The sequence below is a fragment of the Diabrotica undecimpunctata genome, chromosome 4 (assembly GCF_040954645.1).
Source record: "Diabrotica undecimpunctata isolate CICGRU chromosome 4, icDiaUnde3, whole genome shotgun sequence".
Lineage (NCBI taxonomy): Eukaryota > Metazoa > Arthropoda > Insecta > Coleoptera > Chrysomelidae > Diabrotica > Diabrotica undecimpunctata.
This window is the reverse complement of record NC_092806.1, coordinates 137506349-137525885: the sequence shown is the minus strand read 5'-3', so window position 1 is coordinate 137525885 and position 19537 is coordinate 137506349. Positions and strand designations below refer to the sequence as shown.

Below are 19537 nucleotides of genomic sequence, written 5' to 3'. Positions count from 1 at the left end.
CGGAAACAGAAACCGCAATAAAAAAATAAAAAACTAGAAAATCCCAAGGAGAAGACGGAATAACGGCGGAAGCACTTAAAAAAATGGGAGATATTGGGATTGAAGTAATGTTCAAACTGTATGATGAAATCTGGAACACAGGACAATGGCCAGATAGATGATTGGTGTAAGCTCACTTTCATACCCATTTATAAGAAAGGCTCACCAGCTGACTGTAATAACTACCGCACTATAGCCCTGATCTCCCACGCAGTTAAAGTTCTGCTAAATATAATTAAAGAGAGATTAAAATCAATACTTCTACCACAGATCCCACAAGAACAATGTGGATTTGTCTCTGGAAGAGGCACAAGAGAACAAATTCTCAATCTCTGACAAATAGAAAAATCTAGAGAATTCAATCTAGAAACATATTTGTGTTTCGTCGACTACTCGAAAACGTTCGATAATGTAAAGTGTCATAAAATGTGGGGAATACAGAGAGAAATGGGTACCCCCGAACATCTAATATACCTACAGAAACAACTGTATATCAACAACACAGCAAACGTAAGAGTCAACAACATATATGCCGATAATTTTAAACTAAAAGCCGGTGTTCGTCAAGGATGTATTATCTCTCCCACGTTATTCAATATATATAGCGAACACATCATGCGCATTGTATTCGACGGATGGCAAGGAGGAATATCAGTCGGAGGCCGAAAAATCAGCAATCTCGGCTGTGCTGACGACACTTAAGTACTAATATCATCAACAAATGACCTTGAATACATCATGAACAGACTAGATACTATTAGACGTGAATATGGACTTAAAATTAATGTACAGAAGAACAAGGTAATGATAATCGAATTAGAAATAACCGGCCGGAAATACGAAACGTAGCGGGGGTTTGAAGTGGTAAGCCGTTTCAATTACTTAGGTTCTGTTATCACAAACAATGGTGGATGTAAAAAAGAGATACGTCGACGCCTTACAATGGCCAGATCAGAACGGTCAAACTTACTAAAATCTGGAAAGATACGGACATAACCAGGAACACGAAGGATAAAGGATAGAGGAGAAGGAGGACTATACTTGGTTTGTCAATCTCACTCTCAATTAATGTTATAGCGGCTCACTCAATTTGTTATTATTTATTGTGATTTATTGTGTTTCAGTTTCATTGCTTGTTTATGTTGTTTTAGCTTTTAGTTTTTAACACAAATAAAAATAACGTACTGGGGCAAATATTGTAAGCCTTGAAACCTTGAACCCCAAAATTTACCAACTTTATTAAAAAAAACTACTTAAGATTGTGAGTATTGTCTCATTTCCCATATATGTACTAGTAAAGTGGTACAAGCTAAAAGTAACAGCAAAGAAGAAGGAAAAACCAAAAACTCTGAAAATAGCAGAACAAAGAGTAAAAACATATAAAAGTTTAGACGAAATGAAATGTTTGGAGAAGGATGGGTAGAGACGAAGACAGTCTCGCACCTAGAATTTTTCTTGCGGCGGGGGGGTCTAGTTGAGAAGCGAATTTTTTTTATGCTATCTCCGCTTTGAGTCCTTAAAATTTGTGAGTAACAGTGTCGGAATAGTGCCTGGGGGGAGGGGTGCCTGGGGGGAGGGGGGTTTAACCCTCAAAACCCCAATGGGTACGCCACTGGACGAAGAAAGTAAACAATTTTTACACTATGCAGAATTAAAACCTTTCTAGGCAAAAAAGTATTCCTAAATACTATGAGAATTTTCAATGCGATAGCACTAGCTACTATAAAATATTATGATGCTAGAAATATAAAACGAACAAGTAAGTAATGTAACATCACTAAGAAATAATACAGGGAAAACAATAAAAGACAGACCTGAGAATAATGTTTTTAAAAGAATAATTAAACAAGAAATTCAAATTACCATAATAGAAATAAAACATTGAATAGAAAGAAAATAAAAGATTCTAAAAGTACAAGCAAAGGAGAAAGACCAAGAATCTGGGAATAAACGGACTAAAAGGAAAAAACCAATAACAATTTAGATGAAATCAAATTTTGAAGAAGGATTTTAAAATAATTAGAAATTGAATTAGGAGATAAAGTTGATAAACTCGATACCTATAATAGATAAGAGGGCACCTGCCGAAGAAGAAATTTTTACTATCAATTCTGATAAGCAACTATTAAACATACAATTCCGCTATACTTCATTTTTTATAAATGTAATATCATATGTTTAGCATATATTTGTTTGGTAGCAATTAAACTTCTTTGTACTCTACACGTTTAACATAATTACAGCTGCATCAATGCCTAATGCGCGTAATGAACCCATACATCTGGTAAAATTAATAGAGCCCTAACTGAAAATGTATTTTTAATTTGTAACTACTTGATTGTCCTCTGGGGGCTCTTGAGAACTGGTACAGGTGACGTAAATAATTTAACACTGGGGATTCATACGGTTACAAACACGTGGCTGTAGGCATCTACCGAATGTTTTTAGTTGAAATATATATGGGTGGTCACTGCCCTCGATTCCACACTCGATCTACTAACAATTAATTTTATTATATGAAAAGTATTAGGCCGTTATGATACGGCAGCTGTTTAAAAACTAATATTTTGTAACGGAAGTAGAGGGAATAGATATATCGAACATAAAATTTAATTAAAAAGGATTAAGCTCTTTACACTGATCATTAACATTTAGGACCGATCCTACAATTCGAGTATAGTTCATCCCAAACCCTTCTTTCAGTGCGTCATAGTTGATCGAATTCTCTCTAACACATTAAGCTAGAAGTGACAGAAAAAAACGTGAGTCCGTGATTATTATACATAGAACTCAGAAAATTATTTATTGTAAAGCTAATTCTACTTACGGATGTATAATTGGTTGGAGTTTAGAATACGCTAAATAAATATCCAATCACTGATGCGCATAATTATAATTTGACGCAGATTGTCTCGATCGTGACAGTACTTTCACAATGTCAACTGATAAAATGATAACTGTCATTCCAGGTTAGTATTATTAGACATTTTACAGTGAAAATTTAATTTTGTATTGTCATAAAAATATTTAAATATGCCGAGATATATCGAGAAAGAACAAAGACTAATATTAAAATTAATAAATTATTTTCAATTAGAAAAAGAGAGATTACGATCCCGCAAATGTCAAATTTAACTAAAATGTCGCACTTTTTCGCATTTAACTAAAATTAGTGACGCACTGAAAGAAGGGTTTAGGACAGACTGTATATACCTAGTGTATAAGCTATACATAGTATAATAAAAAATAGTTCAGAAGTTTATTCTTAGTATACACTAACAGATAACTTATCCATGTCAGCTCATGCGAATATACTAGAGATAAAGATATACATTCTCGCCTTCTAATGGTCAGCAGTGTATGTCCTATCCCTTGACAGAGTGATGGGCGAATAAGAATATAGGTCATATTATTAGTTGCTTTTTAATTATTTTTAATATTAATTAATATTTTCGAAATGAATCCAGCAGATTAAAATGTTTTTGACTCCGATGAGGACTAAAGGGAATCAACAGTATATCGACAGCCGAAATTGTTCAAAGTTCGGTCAGTTTCATGAAAAAAAAATGAGAGTTTGAAAAGTTTGAATTAAAAAAATTAATTTTTAGGCTAAATTACTTTGTGGAATTTGATGAATTAGAATTTTTCAAACGCTTTCGGTTACAGAAGAAAACGTGTGCCACAATACTAAATTTTATTGAAAATAAAATTAAACCGTTAACAAATCGCAATCAAGTTATAAGACCAGAGATAAATTTGCTTTTTACCTTACATTTTTAAGTAACTTTTTACTCACATGTGAAGACTTTGCTGGAGTAAGCAAAACCTCTGCATGTGTTATTGTTACCCAGGTCACTGAGGCTATTGCATCTTTACGACAAAGATACATAAAATTTCCAGAAACAGACATGGGACGTTTGGAAGTGAAAGAAGGCTTTTATGCCATTGCCAAATTCCCTCATGTTATTGGTACTATTGACTGCACTCATGTTCGTATAATGTCTCTAGGTGGTTAGTATAAAAATACAGAAATTGGAAGGGATATTTCTCACGGAATGTACAAACAATTTGTTATGCACGTTTAAAGATAATGGATATTATTGCACGGTGGCCTGGTTCGTCGCATAATCGGCTAGTTTATAATATCGGAATTGATGCCGGCCTTATAGCGGCCATTCCGCTTCCGGATCGTTAGATGACAGAGGAGGGTCTGGTTTAGCAATTAGGCGTTCAGCGTAGACTCGGCAACGAGAGGGCATTTTAAAGTACCTTGAGAACTATCGCCGGGAGTACCAAGAACGAATCCCGCACTAAGGTCAGTCAGGTGGCGTCCTGGACTGAAAAGTTTTTTGAAGATTCCAGACCCCCCCCCCTATAAAGACGAAAAAAAAGGTAGTTTATAATAGTTAATAACAGTAGAATCAGGGTTGTAGAATGGAGAATTTGGAACGAGTGTTACTTTAGGGAACAGCGGGTATGGTAATAATAATGTTGTAATCACTCCCTTAGAGCAGTGCTTTACTCCTGCTGAAACACTTTTCAATGAATCACATACAGGAACAAGAAATTGTGTGAAAAAATCATATAGGGTGTGGAAACGTAGGTTTCCTATCCTCTCAATGGATATGCGGGTGTCATTGGAGCATTCACAGGCAATAATAGTCGCAACTGCCATTCTTCCCAATATTGCCATAGAAGAACATGAAGAAGAGCCACCAAATGAATTTTATTTTGAAGCTGCTGAAGTACATTTACCAGTTGTTAGAAACCAAGGCATTATGCGAGAACAGAACAAAATGAGGGCTTCTCTCATTTTAAATAATTTTGCTCTTAACTTATAATAACTCGAAGAAAATATAACACATGATGAAAATAGTTTTAATTTAATTTGTTATTTAAAAAAAGTACGGCAAAAAAGAAATATTTTAAACTTAAAAATTTTAATTATTGTTTTAGTAATATGTTAATCTATAACTCATGTTTTTTAGCAAGTCGTTTTTTTTCTGCCTCTTCTTTTAGCAAACTTTATCTTTTGAACAGTAATTTATGTATCTGTAAAAATATGTTCATAAGGTTCTACATAAATTTGTATCGACAGGACTAAAAATAATGTAACATATTTTGCATAACAAAATCATAATGAAACTGTGATATTGTTCCTGTTGCCCCAACGCCAATTATAGCTAATATGCGATTACTAGCACTGCTAAGACCTAAATTTCGTATTAGACCACCACCTGTTTTGTATAATTGTTGCTTATAATCGGCATATTCCTTTTTCATCGATTTTTTTAAGGAGTCCCATTTGCTTTTTAACATTTTGGCTGTTCTACCTGTCCCACACATAGAATTAAATTAAATTCCTATTTTTCGCCACTCTGCTTCTTTTCCGCTGTTTGTTACTCCTCTTCCAGTTTTAACAGTTCTACAAGTATTTCCTCTAATCCTTATTATCTTTAGAGTCGTTGATAGCATATTTGATTTCATCTATCGTAATCTGTCTTTCTAAAGGATCCAGTAGTTTATGGCAGGAGCTGAGAAAATTCAAGCCAAAATAAAACTACAGCCAGAGAATTCTTTTAAACAGCAGGGAAAGTTAAAACACTTCGAATATATTATAAAACACGAAGCAAATATTAATATGTATTTACTTAAAAAAATATTGCTGATATTTTATATAAAGGAGAGAATGGGATATAATAATCTCTGACCAAAGTATTGTTCTTCTTCCTTAGGGTCTTCACGTCGCACATTCCATCTTTTATGAATAGCCTTAGCAGCTTCAATAGTGTTTCCTAAAATACAATAAAAATATTTAGTAGAATTATTTGTAATTGTTTGAAAGCAAATTTAATCCTAATAGAGACTTCATTATTTTCGATTTTTGTTGAAATATAACAAAACTTCAAGCATCAAGGGATTTGAGGGTCAGACTTACAAAGATTTCCATAATTATAAAGGATATAATGAAAACATCATCGAAACAGTTTCATTCATCACGTTAAGTAAGGATATTTGAATATTAAATGTACTGTATTTTATTAATCTCAAATAAAGTTTATATTGAAATCAAATGAGCCTCAGAATTGTATGTTTTTCATTTTTTGTCGTTTCCCAAATCGCTTCAAGGGTTGGTGTGCCTCGAAATATTTTTAGCCCTACAAGGGTGCCACGACTAAAAAAGTTTGAGAACTACTGATCTAGGTGGTAGCTTTAGTGCCAGACATCGGTTGCTATTTTGTTCCACATAAAAATTAAGTTAGTAGTTAACAATCAATAAGTGCTTGTTAAACAAATCAAGTTCTATAATAATGAAGTTACAAGACGACTAAACATTCAAAATATATTTACAAAGAATTAATTATTGACAATGAATGACTAAAATCGCACACCCCTGATTCCGCAAGTTAAGGTAGGGCAGTTGAAGTATACGCAACGGTTCATTTGCTGATTAAATTGTAGCGATGACCCAATTTTCTTGATTAATTAGTTCATTTAGTCTCCAAGGATTGTAAGCTACATAAAACATTGCATGTAATAGGACGATTTTATGGAAATGTGTAAAACCAGCTTAAAGCTTACGGGAATAGTTTCCATTCAATAAAATTTAATTTTATTAAAATAGATCGATATAAACGATCAAAATGGTAGCAAATTTTGTCTTGCGCGTCATATCTTGCGAGTATATTTTGTGTAGACTGAACTTTAGTTACCATAAAAAATAGTTAATGGTCTACCATTGAAAAGGCTCATAATGTTTAAGAAATACAGAAGTCGCAAAACCGATTGCAAAAGCTATTCTTCCATATGTAAAGGGTACAACAGAGAAAATATGGAGGGTGCTAAGAAAACACAAAATAGAATAAAAATCAAGGTATATACGAGATTCCATGTGAGTACTGTGACGAATCGTACATCGCACAGACCAACCGAGGAATTAATTTAGCTGAAGTTACCAGCTGAAGTCTGTTTGAAGAGGTTTACTCTCCGGACGCTGGAACTCACTTAAGGCATTGGTGTATGTTACCTAAAGTAAAATTTAATTAAATATTAAATATCAAATATTAATAATAACATTATGTACAATCTTTGTTAACCTTATGTATTTTAAAGGGTTTTTACCCTAATATTTTGGTGGCTCAGGCATGTTTACCTGCATTTTTAACCTGATGATGGAATTATTATTCCGAAAACGTTCGTCCTATTTGATGTAGCCCTTTTAAGGGTTTTTTAAATATACCCATTTACAAAGATTTAACCTCTTTTTTGTGATACGTGGTTTACAGCCAGCTGCAGGAATTATTTTCCTTGCGGATTTTGAAGAATTAATGTTAGACGAGAAGAACATCGAAATGCCATCGGAAGGAGAAAAAAATGTCCCTTGCACAACATGTCTCAAACACAGTACATCCAATAAACCTGAACCAAACTAGGATGCTAGCTAAAATTTAAATTAAAATAAAATGAGAAATCAGAGAATCGATACAAATAGAAAAAAATCCTAACAGTATGAACCAAGGAGATGATGCTCAAAGGCTTCCAGCAACATGGAAAATGGTATCAAAGAACAAGTCAAAAATACATCAGGCCACAAGACCGACGAGTAGGACTCCTTCTATCTACAAACTAAATAAAAATATTGGAACGTGGAGGTATTTTTTTGGTAGTCTTTCTTCCCCCATACGTCTAACATGTCCGTACCATGTTAATTGTTGTTTTTTGATGTCTTCTATAATTGATCTTTGTACATTCATTTGATTCCTTATGTCCTCATTTCTCATATGTTCTAATCTAGACTTTCCCGCTGCTTTCCACCAAAAATCCATTTCAACTGCCAATAGGTTACCTTTAAGTTTTTGTGATAACTGCCAAACTTCTGAGCCATAGATGATTACTGGTTTCAATATGGTATTATATATTCTTTTTTTTTCGTTTCCGATCTTATATTTTTCTGCCATAGTACTGAATTCAATGCACCTATAACTCGTTTCCCTTTGGTTATTCTGTCTTTTATGGCTTCATCAGTTTTTCCTGTCTTTGTTAGTTTTACCCCCAAATATATACATTGATCGCATTTCTTAATTTTCCCGTCTTCTAAGTCGGGGTCATCTGCAGTATTTTCTCCTCCTATGCAAAGATATTGCGTTTTTTGTAAATTTTCTTCGAGGCCCCATTTTTTGTACTCTTCCATTATTTTTCTAGCCATATACTCCAGGTCTTCCTTGCCTTGGACAATAACTACCTGGTCATCTGCATAGTGCAACGTGTATAATGTTTCATCCCCAATAGACACCAATTATTCTCTATGGAAGGCGACGAGAAAGGTAAAAGGTCCACAAGACGCCATACCTCCTCTAAAAAATGTCAAAGGTAAATGGGCAAAAACAGACACAGAAAAATCTGAGACATTCGCTGAACATCTTTCTACAGTATTTAGTCCATTTAACAGAGTAGTGCCATTAGAACAAGAAGAACCATTTAATTCTTTTCTTGAGGCTCCATATCAAATGGATCTACCAATCACCAAGTTTAATATTAAAGAAGTAAAACAGATAATAAAGAATGAGATACAACCCAATAAGGCTCCGGGATTCGACCTCATAACAGGTAAGATCCTCCAGGAACTAACCAATGACTGTTACAGAATAATCACTATGATCTTTAATGCTATGCTTAGTCTGCATTACTTCCCTCAGCAATGGAAAGTGGCACAGATTATACTCATTCAAAAACCTGGTAAAGATCCAAAAGATGTCAACTCATACCGACCGATTAGTCTACTCCCAGTCATCTCTAAGGTCTTCGAAAAACTTCTACTACGAAAAATCAAACCAAGATTGGACGAAAAGTGTCTCATACCTGACCATCAATTCGGTTTTCGTAACCAACATGGTACAATAGAACAAGTTCACAGACTATACACAACAATAAGAAGTAGTCTCGAGAACAAGCAATATTGTACTGCAGCCTTTTTAGACTCCTCTCAAGCTTTTGACAAGGTGTGGCATACAGGACTTCTGTACAAATTAAAGAAAAATTTACCTTACCCTTACTTTAAACTGCTTCAATCATACCTTACAGTAAGGAGATATCTAGTAAAATATAGTGAAGCCTATACAAAACTCTACCCCATCCTATCTGGTGTACCTCAGGGTAGTGTGCTCGGACCGATTCTGTACCTGATATATACGGCTGACTTGCCAATAAGCAATAACCTAACACTTGCAACATTCGCAGATGATACTGCTTTCTTGGCCTCACATAGCAACCCAATAATAGCATCAGAGAGACTGCAACTACATCTGAACAAAACAAATGAATGGCTTAAACTCTGGAGAATTAGAATAAACCCCTCAAAATCTACACAAATTACATTCACTCTAAGAAGAGGTACATGTCCACAAGTTAACCTCAATGGACATCCTTTGCCCCAAAAGCATGACGTAAAATACTTAGGTATTCACCTTGACAAACGTTTAACTTGGACCAAACATATATGGACGAAAAGGCTTCAATTGGGAATTTTATACAGAAAACTTTACTGGATGTTGGGAAAAAACTCTCACCTATCGATTGACAACAAGCTGCTGATATACAATACAATAATAAAACCCATTTGGACATATGGCTCACAGCTCTGGGGTTCAGCTAGCAAATCTAATATTATGATAATACAAAGATTCCAATCCAAAACTCTGAGAACAATCGCTAATGCACCTTGGTATATCCAGAATGATGCAATACATAGAGATCTTCAGGTACTAACAGTCTCTGAAGAGTGCAAAAAAACTTCTGAACAATATCAAAACAGGTTGCGGGTGCATCCTAATACCCTGGCACACAATCTTCTCAACAACCAACAAGCGAAGAGATTGAAGCGACATGACCCCTTGAACCTACCTCACCTATCCTGACAGAGCCTACAGCAGTGGGAGTTACGCCTTCAACAGCACCCAGCCATTGTGATCAGTGCCGCTTTTAGTGCTCGCGTATCAGTGTATGTGCGCATCCTACCGGTAAAAAGCCAATTTGTGTCGTGATGATTTGGTCCTTACATCTCTCTGTCATGTAAAGACAAAAAATTTTACTTATTGTTTTCACTGTAAAACAGATTGTAAAAATCTTAAATGTTAATAAAAAAAAAAAAAAAAAATCCCCAATAGACAACCCCATACCTTTACACTTCTTTTTCCAGTGCCTGAGTGCTTCGTCGATATATATATATATATATATATATATATATATATATATATATATATATATATATATATTGAATAGTATGGGAGATAAACATAAACAACAACCTAGCTTCAGTCCTTTTGTTACCTGAAAACCATTAGAAACCTTATTTCCTATTTTAACTTTTGATTTATTTTTTTATTTATCGTATGGCAATTACAATACATTTAGAACAAATACACAAACACTAGTAATATAGGTATTTGACAAACTTTAAATAGTTACAAACAAACATCAAGTGTATTGATATAATAAATTGACTCTGAAGTTGCAAACAGGAAGTCTTCAGGACTACCATTGTAGGATCATGAGGGACACTCTTCAATAATGTGGTCGATGGTTTGGTTCTCCCCACAGTCACATTGAGGAGACGGGTCCTATCCCATTTATGTAGCATGTTTGTAGCATTTAACTTTTGATATTGTGTTGTTATATAGATCTTTAATAGCGTCGATTAGTGGAACACTGATACTGGTGTTCTCCAATACTTCCCACAATTTCGCAATAGGCACGGTGTCATATGCTTTTGTTAAATCTACTAAAAGTAAATGCACTTCTCGAGATCTCAATGTTCTTTTCTTGAGTATTTCGGATAAGCAGAAAATACTATCTATTGTGGATCGTCCTGCTCTGAATCCGTTTTGGTCTTCTGATTCAAAAGGACGGTATTCTTCGCATAAAATATAACAAACTTGACTATATATTATGTGCTTTGTAGTTTTGATAAAAGCCTTTCAGTGCTTTAAACTAGAAGATTTGTTAAAAGTACAATTAGACAAATTAGCGAAATAGAATAGATAAAGACATTAATACAAAATTTCTTAAATTTAGTAATTGATAAAATCATAGAACAGCCTCAAGCCTATTTAAAATAAAATGTTGAGGCAGAAGACCTTGTTTTCCATACCAGGTTAGAAGCATATTTTATAAATTTCTTCAGGACTTTTGATATATAGTTTTTTTATTAGTTTGAATGAATTTGATTTCTACAAAAATGAAAGATTTATTGTTCATATCCGTTTTTCATTGATCATACTTCATGAATACCATATTCATGAAGTATATAACTTTCCTATAGTATGAAATTTAGCTGGAAATTTAGCTGTCAGAGTTATTAAGACAAGTAAAAAAATAGACACATACTTTACTTTAACGTACAACATGACAAAATAAAGACTCAAATGAAAAGGTTACCTGTTGGCTCAACCGGAAATACTGTACGGTCAAAAGTAAATGGTTCTTCTGCTTTTCTAAACATTTCCCTCCTCGCAGCTGTTTCTGAAAACCATGTATTATGGACCAAACTATAATTCATTCTATTAATAAAGATTTCCCAACGAGGCTTGTAATAATTAGCGACGATCCCTAAAAGTATAAGATTGATAATAATTAGTAGAAAGATCTCTGTAGAAATGATATGTAAAATAAAATTAAATATAATAATCCAAAGCTTCCAAGATAAGTCAGAATAATCATGTATTAATCTAAGGGAATGGATTTATGTATATTACTTTAAGTATGTAGAAATACTGGGGCTGAGCGAGGTAATATGGCCTGACTCAGGAAAACAAAAAACAAATTAAGGTTACATTATTACCCCGGGGAACCCAAGACGTCAATATGGAACAGCCATACTCGTTTCAAACAGTCAATTAGAGAATTTATACCTCTTAATGATAAAATAGCTCGGTTGAAACTACGAACAACTCATAACAAATTAAATATAATTACTTACGAAGTAAGTACATTTCCCATATGGAAAGAAGATAAGAATGGTGGAAAAATATATAATTTTCTCCTTTTTAAAACTTAGAAAACATTAGAAAATTGGTTTGAACAATCGCATGAACAACAGCACATTAGACTTGACAAAAAACACATTAAACATTTTTTGTATGGTACCGATGTAAGAACCCGACCATTTGGATGGAGTGGCAGCGACAAATGGTCAGGTTCTGCAAACATTATTTTTAAACATTTTTCTTTTATGAGTTGCTTTCATACAAAATCTTTTTCTTTTACATTTGATTAAACTAATTTTATAAACCTAAGTGAATAAAAAGAAAAAAGGAATTTATAATCATAGTACCATACTCTCAGTTTTAAGAAAATAGCACCGCGCAAAACTTAAATACCAAATGACAAGGCTCCCACGGTAAGAATACGAATAGTCTGCGATGTTGGTGTATGATCGAACACAATAACGAAGACGGGTGGGAATTAAAAAAAAACAATCTTAATTGAATTGTGCCAGTGGAAATAGATGTTACAAAGAGAAAAGACTGTGGCACTATTGTTACTAAATAAAAACGTGAGATATTGTTAAATGTTGCAACTAAAAAAAGAATAAAGTAAACTAATTATATTTAAACTGACTTACGGTAGATCATTCTGCATATATATTATTTCTTAAGACAATGTCACTGCATTAACTTTTACTTCTTGTTTGGAAAAATGAGACCATGCCCTACGAATTGTCTCAAGGCGTGATATACCCGTTACATAAAAAGGCGATCAGCTCCAGTGTGACAACTACAGAGTTATAACCCTGTTAACAAATGCTTACAAAATACTAGTTTACACAGTTGGAATAATTGGAAAATACCACGCCGGATTTAATCCAGAAAAATCAACAATTGACCAGATTTATCCAATAAGAAAGATCCTCGAAAAAACATTAAAATTTAACATTGAAACCCATCACCTATTCGTCGACTCCAAGACCGCATACAATAGTGTCAAGAGAACAGTACTATATCAATCTATGTGTGAATTTGGTATACCAGAAAAACTTATCCGATTAACGAGAATGACAATGTCTAACTTAAAAGCCAGCGTTAGAATGCAGGGAGAAAATTCTCGATCCTTTGAGATAAAGGATGGAATCAGACAAGGGGATGCACTGGCTTGCCTCCTATTTAACATTGCCTTGGAAAAGGCAGTCCGAGACACAAGAATTAGAGGCGGTACTATTTAAGATCGAGACAAATCTTATCATACGCTGATGAAATTAACATAGTAGGGCGTAGTAAGCGAGATGTTGAGAAATATTTCCTAGAATTGGAAACGGCGGTTAAACAGGTCGGTCTAGTCATCAACGAAGACAAAACCAACTACATGTTGTTTACTAAAGAATCCTATAGCAAATGAGAAACGGGAAACAGAATTTGGAAGTTGTCTTTGAACGTGTTGACAGCTTCACATACCTTGGTTCGCTAGTGACTACTACCAATAAAACAAGCTAATAAATTAGAAGACGAATAAACCTTACAAATAGGGCATACTATGGACTCCAAAAACAATTCTACTCAAGAAATATCCAAAGAAAAACTAAAACTATGATATACAAAACACTGCTAAGACCGGTACTCATATACGAGGCGGAAACATGGACTCTAACGCAAAAGGATGAAAGACTTCTGGGAATATTCGAGCGTAAGATACTCCGCAAAATATTTGGAGCTATAAACAATCAAGGGCAGTGACGCAAAAGATTTAATTTCGAATTATATCAACTATTTAATTAACCAGATATCGTAACGTTCATTAAAACATAGCGACTTAGATGGGGCGGACTATAATACGAATGCCTGACACCATGATTGCTAAAAAGCTAACGACAGGAACACCTATAGGAAGAAGAAGCAAAGGCCGACCGCGAATTAGGTGGTTAGATGGAGTTAACACCGAATTAGGGATACTAGAGGTCAGAAGATGGCAACACGTTGCCAGAAACCGAACAGAATGGCAACTAATCTTAGAGCAGGCCAGGATCCACAGAGGATTGTCGAGTCAAAGATGATAATAATGAAGACAATATCTTTACAATTTCGTTTTTGCAGTTTTACTCGTAAAACGCAAGAATCTGTTCTGTCAATTAACACCACATCTTCGGTGCGTGCAAATTTTTGACCAACTTTTTATCAATTTTAACGCTCGCATTATTTTTGGCGATTTTTACTCTGAATATCATTTCGGTTTCCGTCGAAATTTACTTGTGACTGAACGTTTCCGACGATGGAAACTGGAAACTAAGCTGAATTTTCCATCATCGACTGCAACTGAGCTTAAGAAACCATCACTATGTAATTATTCGCAACGGATAAAAGAAATCGTTTGCGTTCGGTTTCCGCTAACGTAGGCACCTAGGAAATCACAACAAGTTGAAGTTGTTATCACTGCACTACCCAAACATTTGGATTAATATTGTTTTGTGATCCTGTTCCTAAACATCTACTGAAGTTATCAATACAATGATATACATAAACAATGCCTTTACGTAAAATGGTTGAGTTTACCGAAAGTACAAGCTGAATATAGCCGCAAATGTCAAAATATTTCGGTTAGACAGTGTTGGCATGTTTTTATAATGCATATGTTGTATGCTTCAAATATAAAGAGATAAAGCTTTTAAAAAGTACATTTTGATTATACTATTTTATGAATTCTGCAATTTTTAATTTATATGAAGCAATAACGAGTAACTATTTGTCTCTTTCGAGATTAATTGCAAACATCTGTTGTAATCTGGCAACTGCTGATTTGACGATTGCCAAATGTATCCCCTAATCTATCAAAGGATAATATTGCTAAAAAATTTTCTAATAATTAACTGCAATTGATCTACAAAGAAACAAATATTTACTCATTGTTGTTTTATATAAATCAAAAAATTGCAGAATTCATAACATAATATAAACAAGATGTACTTTTCTAAAGCTTTATCTTTTTATATTTGAAGCATACAGCATTTACATTATAAAAACATGCCAACACTGCTATACCGAAATTTTTTCTTCCATGTTTGACATTTGCAGCTATAATCAGCTTGTACTTTCGGTAAACTCAACCATAGATATTAAATGTTTATTAATATTTACCTGACCACTGCTTGTTGGCGTAGTTAATAATCTCTCCCTCTGGTCCCCATAACGTAATTTGATTTCTTGCGTTATATTCAAATAAGTCACTTTCCTAAAATAATGCTTAATCAAATTTTTAAGTACTAGAAAATTAAATATATATACCTGTGAATTGTTTGCACAACTTTTTGCTGCTTCAATCCAAGGTCCTAACAAAAATGCTTTGTTTGTAGATAATATGAGTTCCAAATCATCGAATATTTCTTTAAAAACTGTGGCATGTTGACTATAACATAAGAAAGTAAATTTAGCAATATTTATATTTTTATGATATTTACATAATTTTTTTCTAGTTTAGTAAGGGACATCGACAATGGAATAATAAGAATATCGAAGAAAAAATATACAAAAATTTAAATTTTTGTATATTAAATACTGTATATTGAAGAATATAATATTGCAATCAATCACGATTCAAATAGGATTAACCCTTAACTGGTGACACGGAGTTTTCCAGACTTATCGCTTCACTTACAGCGTCGTTTCTCCCTCCACTTATATTTTTCACTCCCATGACTTTGTGTACCTTCCTACGATTACGTAATCGTCGGAGTCTCACACACTGTGTCCCCATTGGTGTTACAAAATTGAAATTGAAAGATGCGTAGATCTCGTAACGTTTTGGACTGGATGTCGAGGAAACATGCTTGCGTTGGTATCAAGAGTTAGATAGTGAAAGTAGTGATAAAGCTGTGGAAGAAGCTTTTGCTATAACATGATTCAGACAGTGAAATAGACTAGTGAAAACGATAATATAGAAATAAAAGAAATCAATCGAGAAGAGACTTCTGATCAAGACACACCTGACTAAAAACGTTCTAGTAGTGATTCGAAAGAGTCAGAGAGAAGATAATTATTACTATGGAGAAAACAGATTTAAATAGTCTAAAATTAAACCGACTCGAAATGTGCATACGCCTACCTCTAATATTATCAAAGTACCTATGGCACGCACACTACTGGAAAATAATAGTAGCCTATCTGCTTTAGAAAAAATATTTTCATTGGAAGTGTACCAATTATGTATCAACATTACAAATCAACAAGTGCGAAGTATGAGAGCAAAATATAAACGTTCTAACAGGACCGAGCTTTCAGACATTGATCTAACTGAATTGCGAGCATTCCTAGGATTTCTTTTGTACATATCCATTTTCAAAAATAATCTTAAAGCAGTTTTTTTTCTGAACAAAGATTCTAAGTATTGTTAGTTGCTATGAGATTTGATAATTCGGAGAACAGAGAAGAAAGGAAACAGATTCATCCTGACGCAGCCATACATCAATTTTTTAACTCATTTGTACAAAATGCTCAAATCCTATATTGTTAATACTTCTGTTTGCGTTGATGAAATGCTAGTAGCATTTCGAGGTAGGTACACTTTTAAAATTTATATGCCAAACAAACCGGTTAAATATGGTTTGAAAATTCAGTGTTTGACAGATGCTCATATTTCATACTTGTTTAATGCTCACATATATGCTGGAAAGCAAACCGATGGTTACGGTCTTTCTGATGAGGAACCAAAGAAATCTATTCCAAGTCAAGCGGTCACCAGACTTTCTTAACCACTGTATAATTCTAACAGCTGATAACTGGTACAGTTAGGTAGAACTGGTTAATCACTTACTGAATAATAAGGTTACTTTTGTTGGGACTCTAAAAAAGATAAAAAGAGAAACTCCAACACTATTTTTACCCAATAAAACAAGAGACGTTGGTGAAAGCTTATACGGTTTTACGAAACATCTGACATTTTTGTCTTACAATCCAAAGAAAAATAAATCTGTTCTTCAGCTTTTATCTATGCACTACGCTAGAGTTATGGACGAAGACACTAATAAGCCAGAAATTATATCATGGTACAATTTTACAAAAGGGGGTGTGGATATCCTGGATGAAAAAACCGCCAAATATTCTTGTTGTCGCCGAACTCGAAGGTGACCTATGGCAATCTTTTATAAGGTTGTAAATATATGAAGTGTGAATTCATATATATTATATATTCTTCTTTCTGTTATGGGAAATAATCAAACCAGATTCAATTTCATAAAGGTTTTGGCTGAAGAATTGGTAGAAGAAACATGCGCAGAATACTACAAACAAATATTCTACGAGAACTGAGAGGTATTATTTGTAGGATCTTAAAGATTGAAGATATCCTGATGGAAATCGAGGAATCTAAGTTGGAAGTTCGAAAATATTGTTATATTTGTCCGTGTCAAAGGCGAAGGAAAACCTGTTATTTATGTAAGAAGTGCAATAAACCAATTTGTCTTCAGTGTTCTCGTAAACATTGCCTCCAGTGTGCAAATATTTATAAGAATAATCGTTAATTTTAGTGGCCATTTCTTATATCTTGTTATTTTCTGTTGTTTTTATTTTACAAGAAAAAATCCCCTTTAAAGGTAATAATTGGTGTTTAGAATTAAGGTAATTATGTTTTGTAAACATCATAGAGCATGTTTATATGTGAAATATCTAAATTTAAATTAGTTTGTTTTATTAACATATTTTTTTCTCTTGTCACATTTTTTCCATTTAGAGGGAAGTTTTATTTGTTGTGTAGAAATTTAGAAACCGAATGTATAAAAAAGGTATTTATCTCAATATTTAACATAAAAGAAATAATTTTGATTTCGTATATAAAATTTACCCTAATATAGATAAAGGGTCTGAGAGACCTCGTGTCACCAGTTACGTTAGAATATTTGGTATCACCAGCTAAGAGTTAATGTTAATGTTAATCACCTAGCACAGGTGGACGGTTCAACTCTGCGGTATTTACAGTGTTTCTGGATGACATAATCCAAATTAATCATCAAAGGAAAAGTAAAGGGCAAGAAAGGAATTTGAATACGTAAACGTTCATGGTTAAAAAACATAAGAAATCAGACTGGTTTGGATTCACATTCACTATTTCGTGCTGCACACTACATTACTTTGCCGATATTATTGCCAACTTCAATAGAAGATGTTACCATAAGATGAGGATAAGAATGATTTAATATACACATATACAATTGACCAATTACCACTTACTTAAAATTCTCATAATCGTCGTCCCTAAATGCAGTAACAATCTTGGGATAGTAAATGTCACCGTAAATTTGTAAAATTTGTCTTGTTAAATCGACTAGATCGTGAAGAAAAGCTGGGCTGTTTTTAAGATCATCGGCATTTCGTACAAAAAGGTCCCAAGCGTCAAATACCTCACTATAATTGTACCATGTCTAAAAGAAATATAGAATAAATATATATATTTATACAGAAAGATACGATTATAGATACGAAAAAAGTTTATTACTAATAATAGAAATTTCACAATAGAAAGAAATCAAAATTATATTTCCTTCCTTCCAAAAATTTAGCGGCAAATTCAAAACCAAATTTTGAATTTGTCGCCAAATATTTAGGGTTCATGCCCGAAACTCTCAACTTTTTCGGCGCTAGAAACTCTCTCCCAGAGAGATACTCTGCTAGAGAGTTACCAATCTGTACCCTCGACAGTTTGTGGCTAGTTAGCGATAATGCATAGACGTGGCTCTAGACCAAGTTCCTTAATTAAAATTAGACAGTAGTTCGGACTCAAAACAATAATTACAGTAAGTTAGACAAAATATTCGAAGTTCATAACGACCTACTAGGTATTTTCTACTACTATCATCTCTAATACAGCTTTCCACGACAGACAAGGAAACTATACATACTTGTGATGATGGAATGATCATGGAGTTCGGAATCCAAGATCCAGCAGGAGAGGAAGATCACAACCAGACCACGGGGCCTTCCAGGTTGTCAACCCACGAAAACCTCGCGTCGTGTAAGTCCACAAAATAGCTACGTGGAACCTAACAACTATGTTTGAAACTACGAAATTACAAAATATTCAGCTAGAAATGGCCAGACTAGACATTTCCATCCTAGGTATTTGCGAAATAAAATGGCCAGGGTCAAACAAATTTGAGAGTAATGGTTACATTGTATACCACTCGGTAAAGGCAGAAGGAACCAGACGTAACGGAGTCGCAATCATTGTCAAAGAAGAGATTCTAAACTCTTCTTAACTCTGTATTTGAAATTCCGTTCCTTTTAGTAATCGCATCATGATGATATTGCTGGAAAATAAATTACTAAATATTAATATAATACAAGTCTATGCACCTACAGCTGAAAAGCCCGATGAAGAAATTGAGCAATTCTTCAGCCAAATTAAACAAATTCTCTGGAACACAAAAAAAACATGAAGCTACTATTATTATGGGGGACTTCAACTCAAAAGTTGGTTCCGAAATCACACAAGATATAACCGGAAGTAGGGACTTGGAGAAAGGAAT

At 33.8% G+C, this 19537-nt stretch overlaps 1 protein-coding gene across 2 annotated transcripts in view; it reads right to left on the bottom strand.

Moving 5' to 3' along the window:
* Nucleotides 1-5650: 5650 nt before the first annotated feature.
* The window catches only part of Naglu (N-acetyl-alpha-glucosaminidase), a 52965-nt gene continuing 39078 nt past the window's right edge, over nt 5651-19537 (bottom strand). For both annotated transcript variants that reach the window (XM_072530381.1, XM_072530380.1), the window contains exons 12-16: nt 18243-18433; nt 15306-15426; nt 15159-15252; nt 11473-11643; nt 5651-5834 (exon numbers count right to left, since the gene is read on the bottom strand). In XM_072530381.1, the coding sequence (XP_072386482.1) occupies nt 5713-5834; nt 11473-11643; nt 15159-15252; nt 15306-15426; nt 18243-18433 (699 nt within the window). In that variant the 3' untranslated portion in view covers nt 5651-5712. The remainder of the gene's footprint in view (nt 5835-11472; nt 11644-15158; nt 15253-15305; nt 15427-18242; nt 18434-19537) is intronic.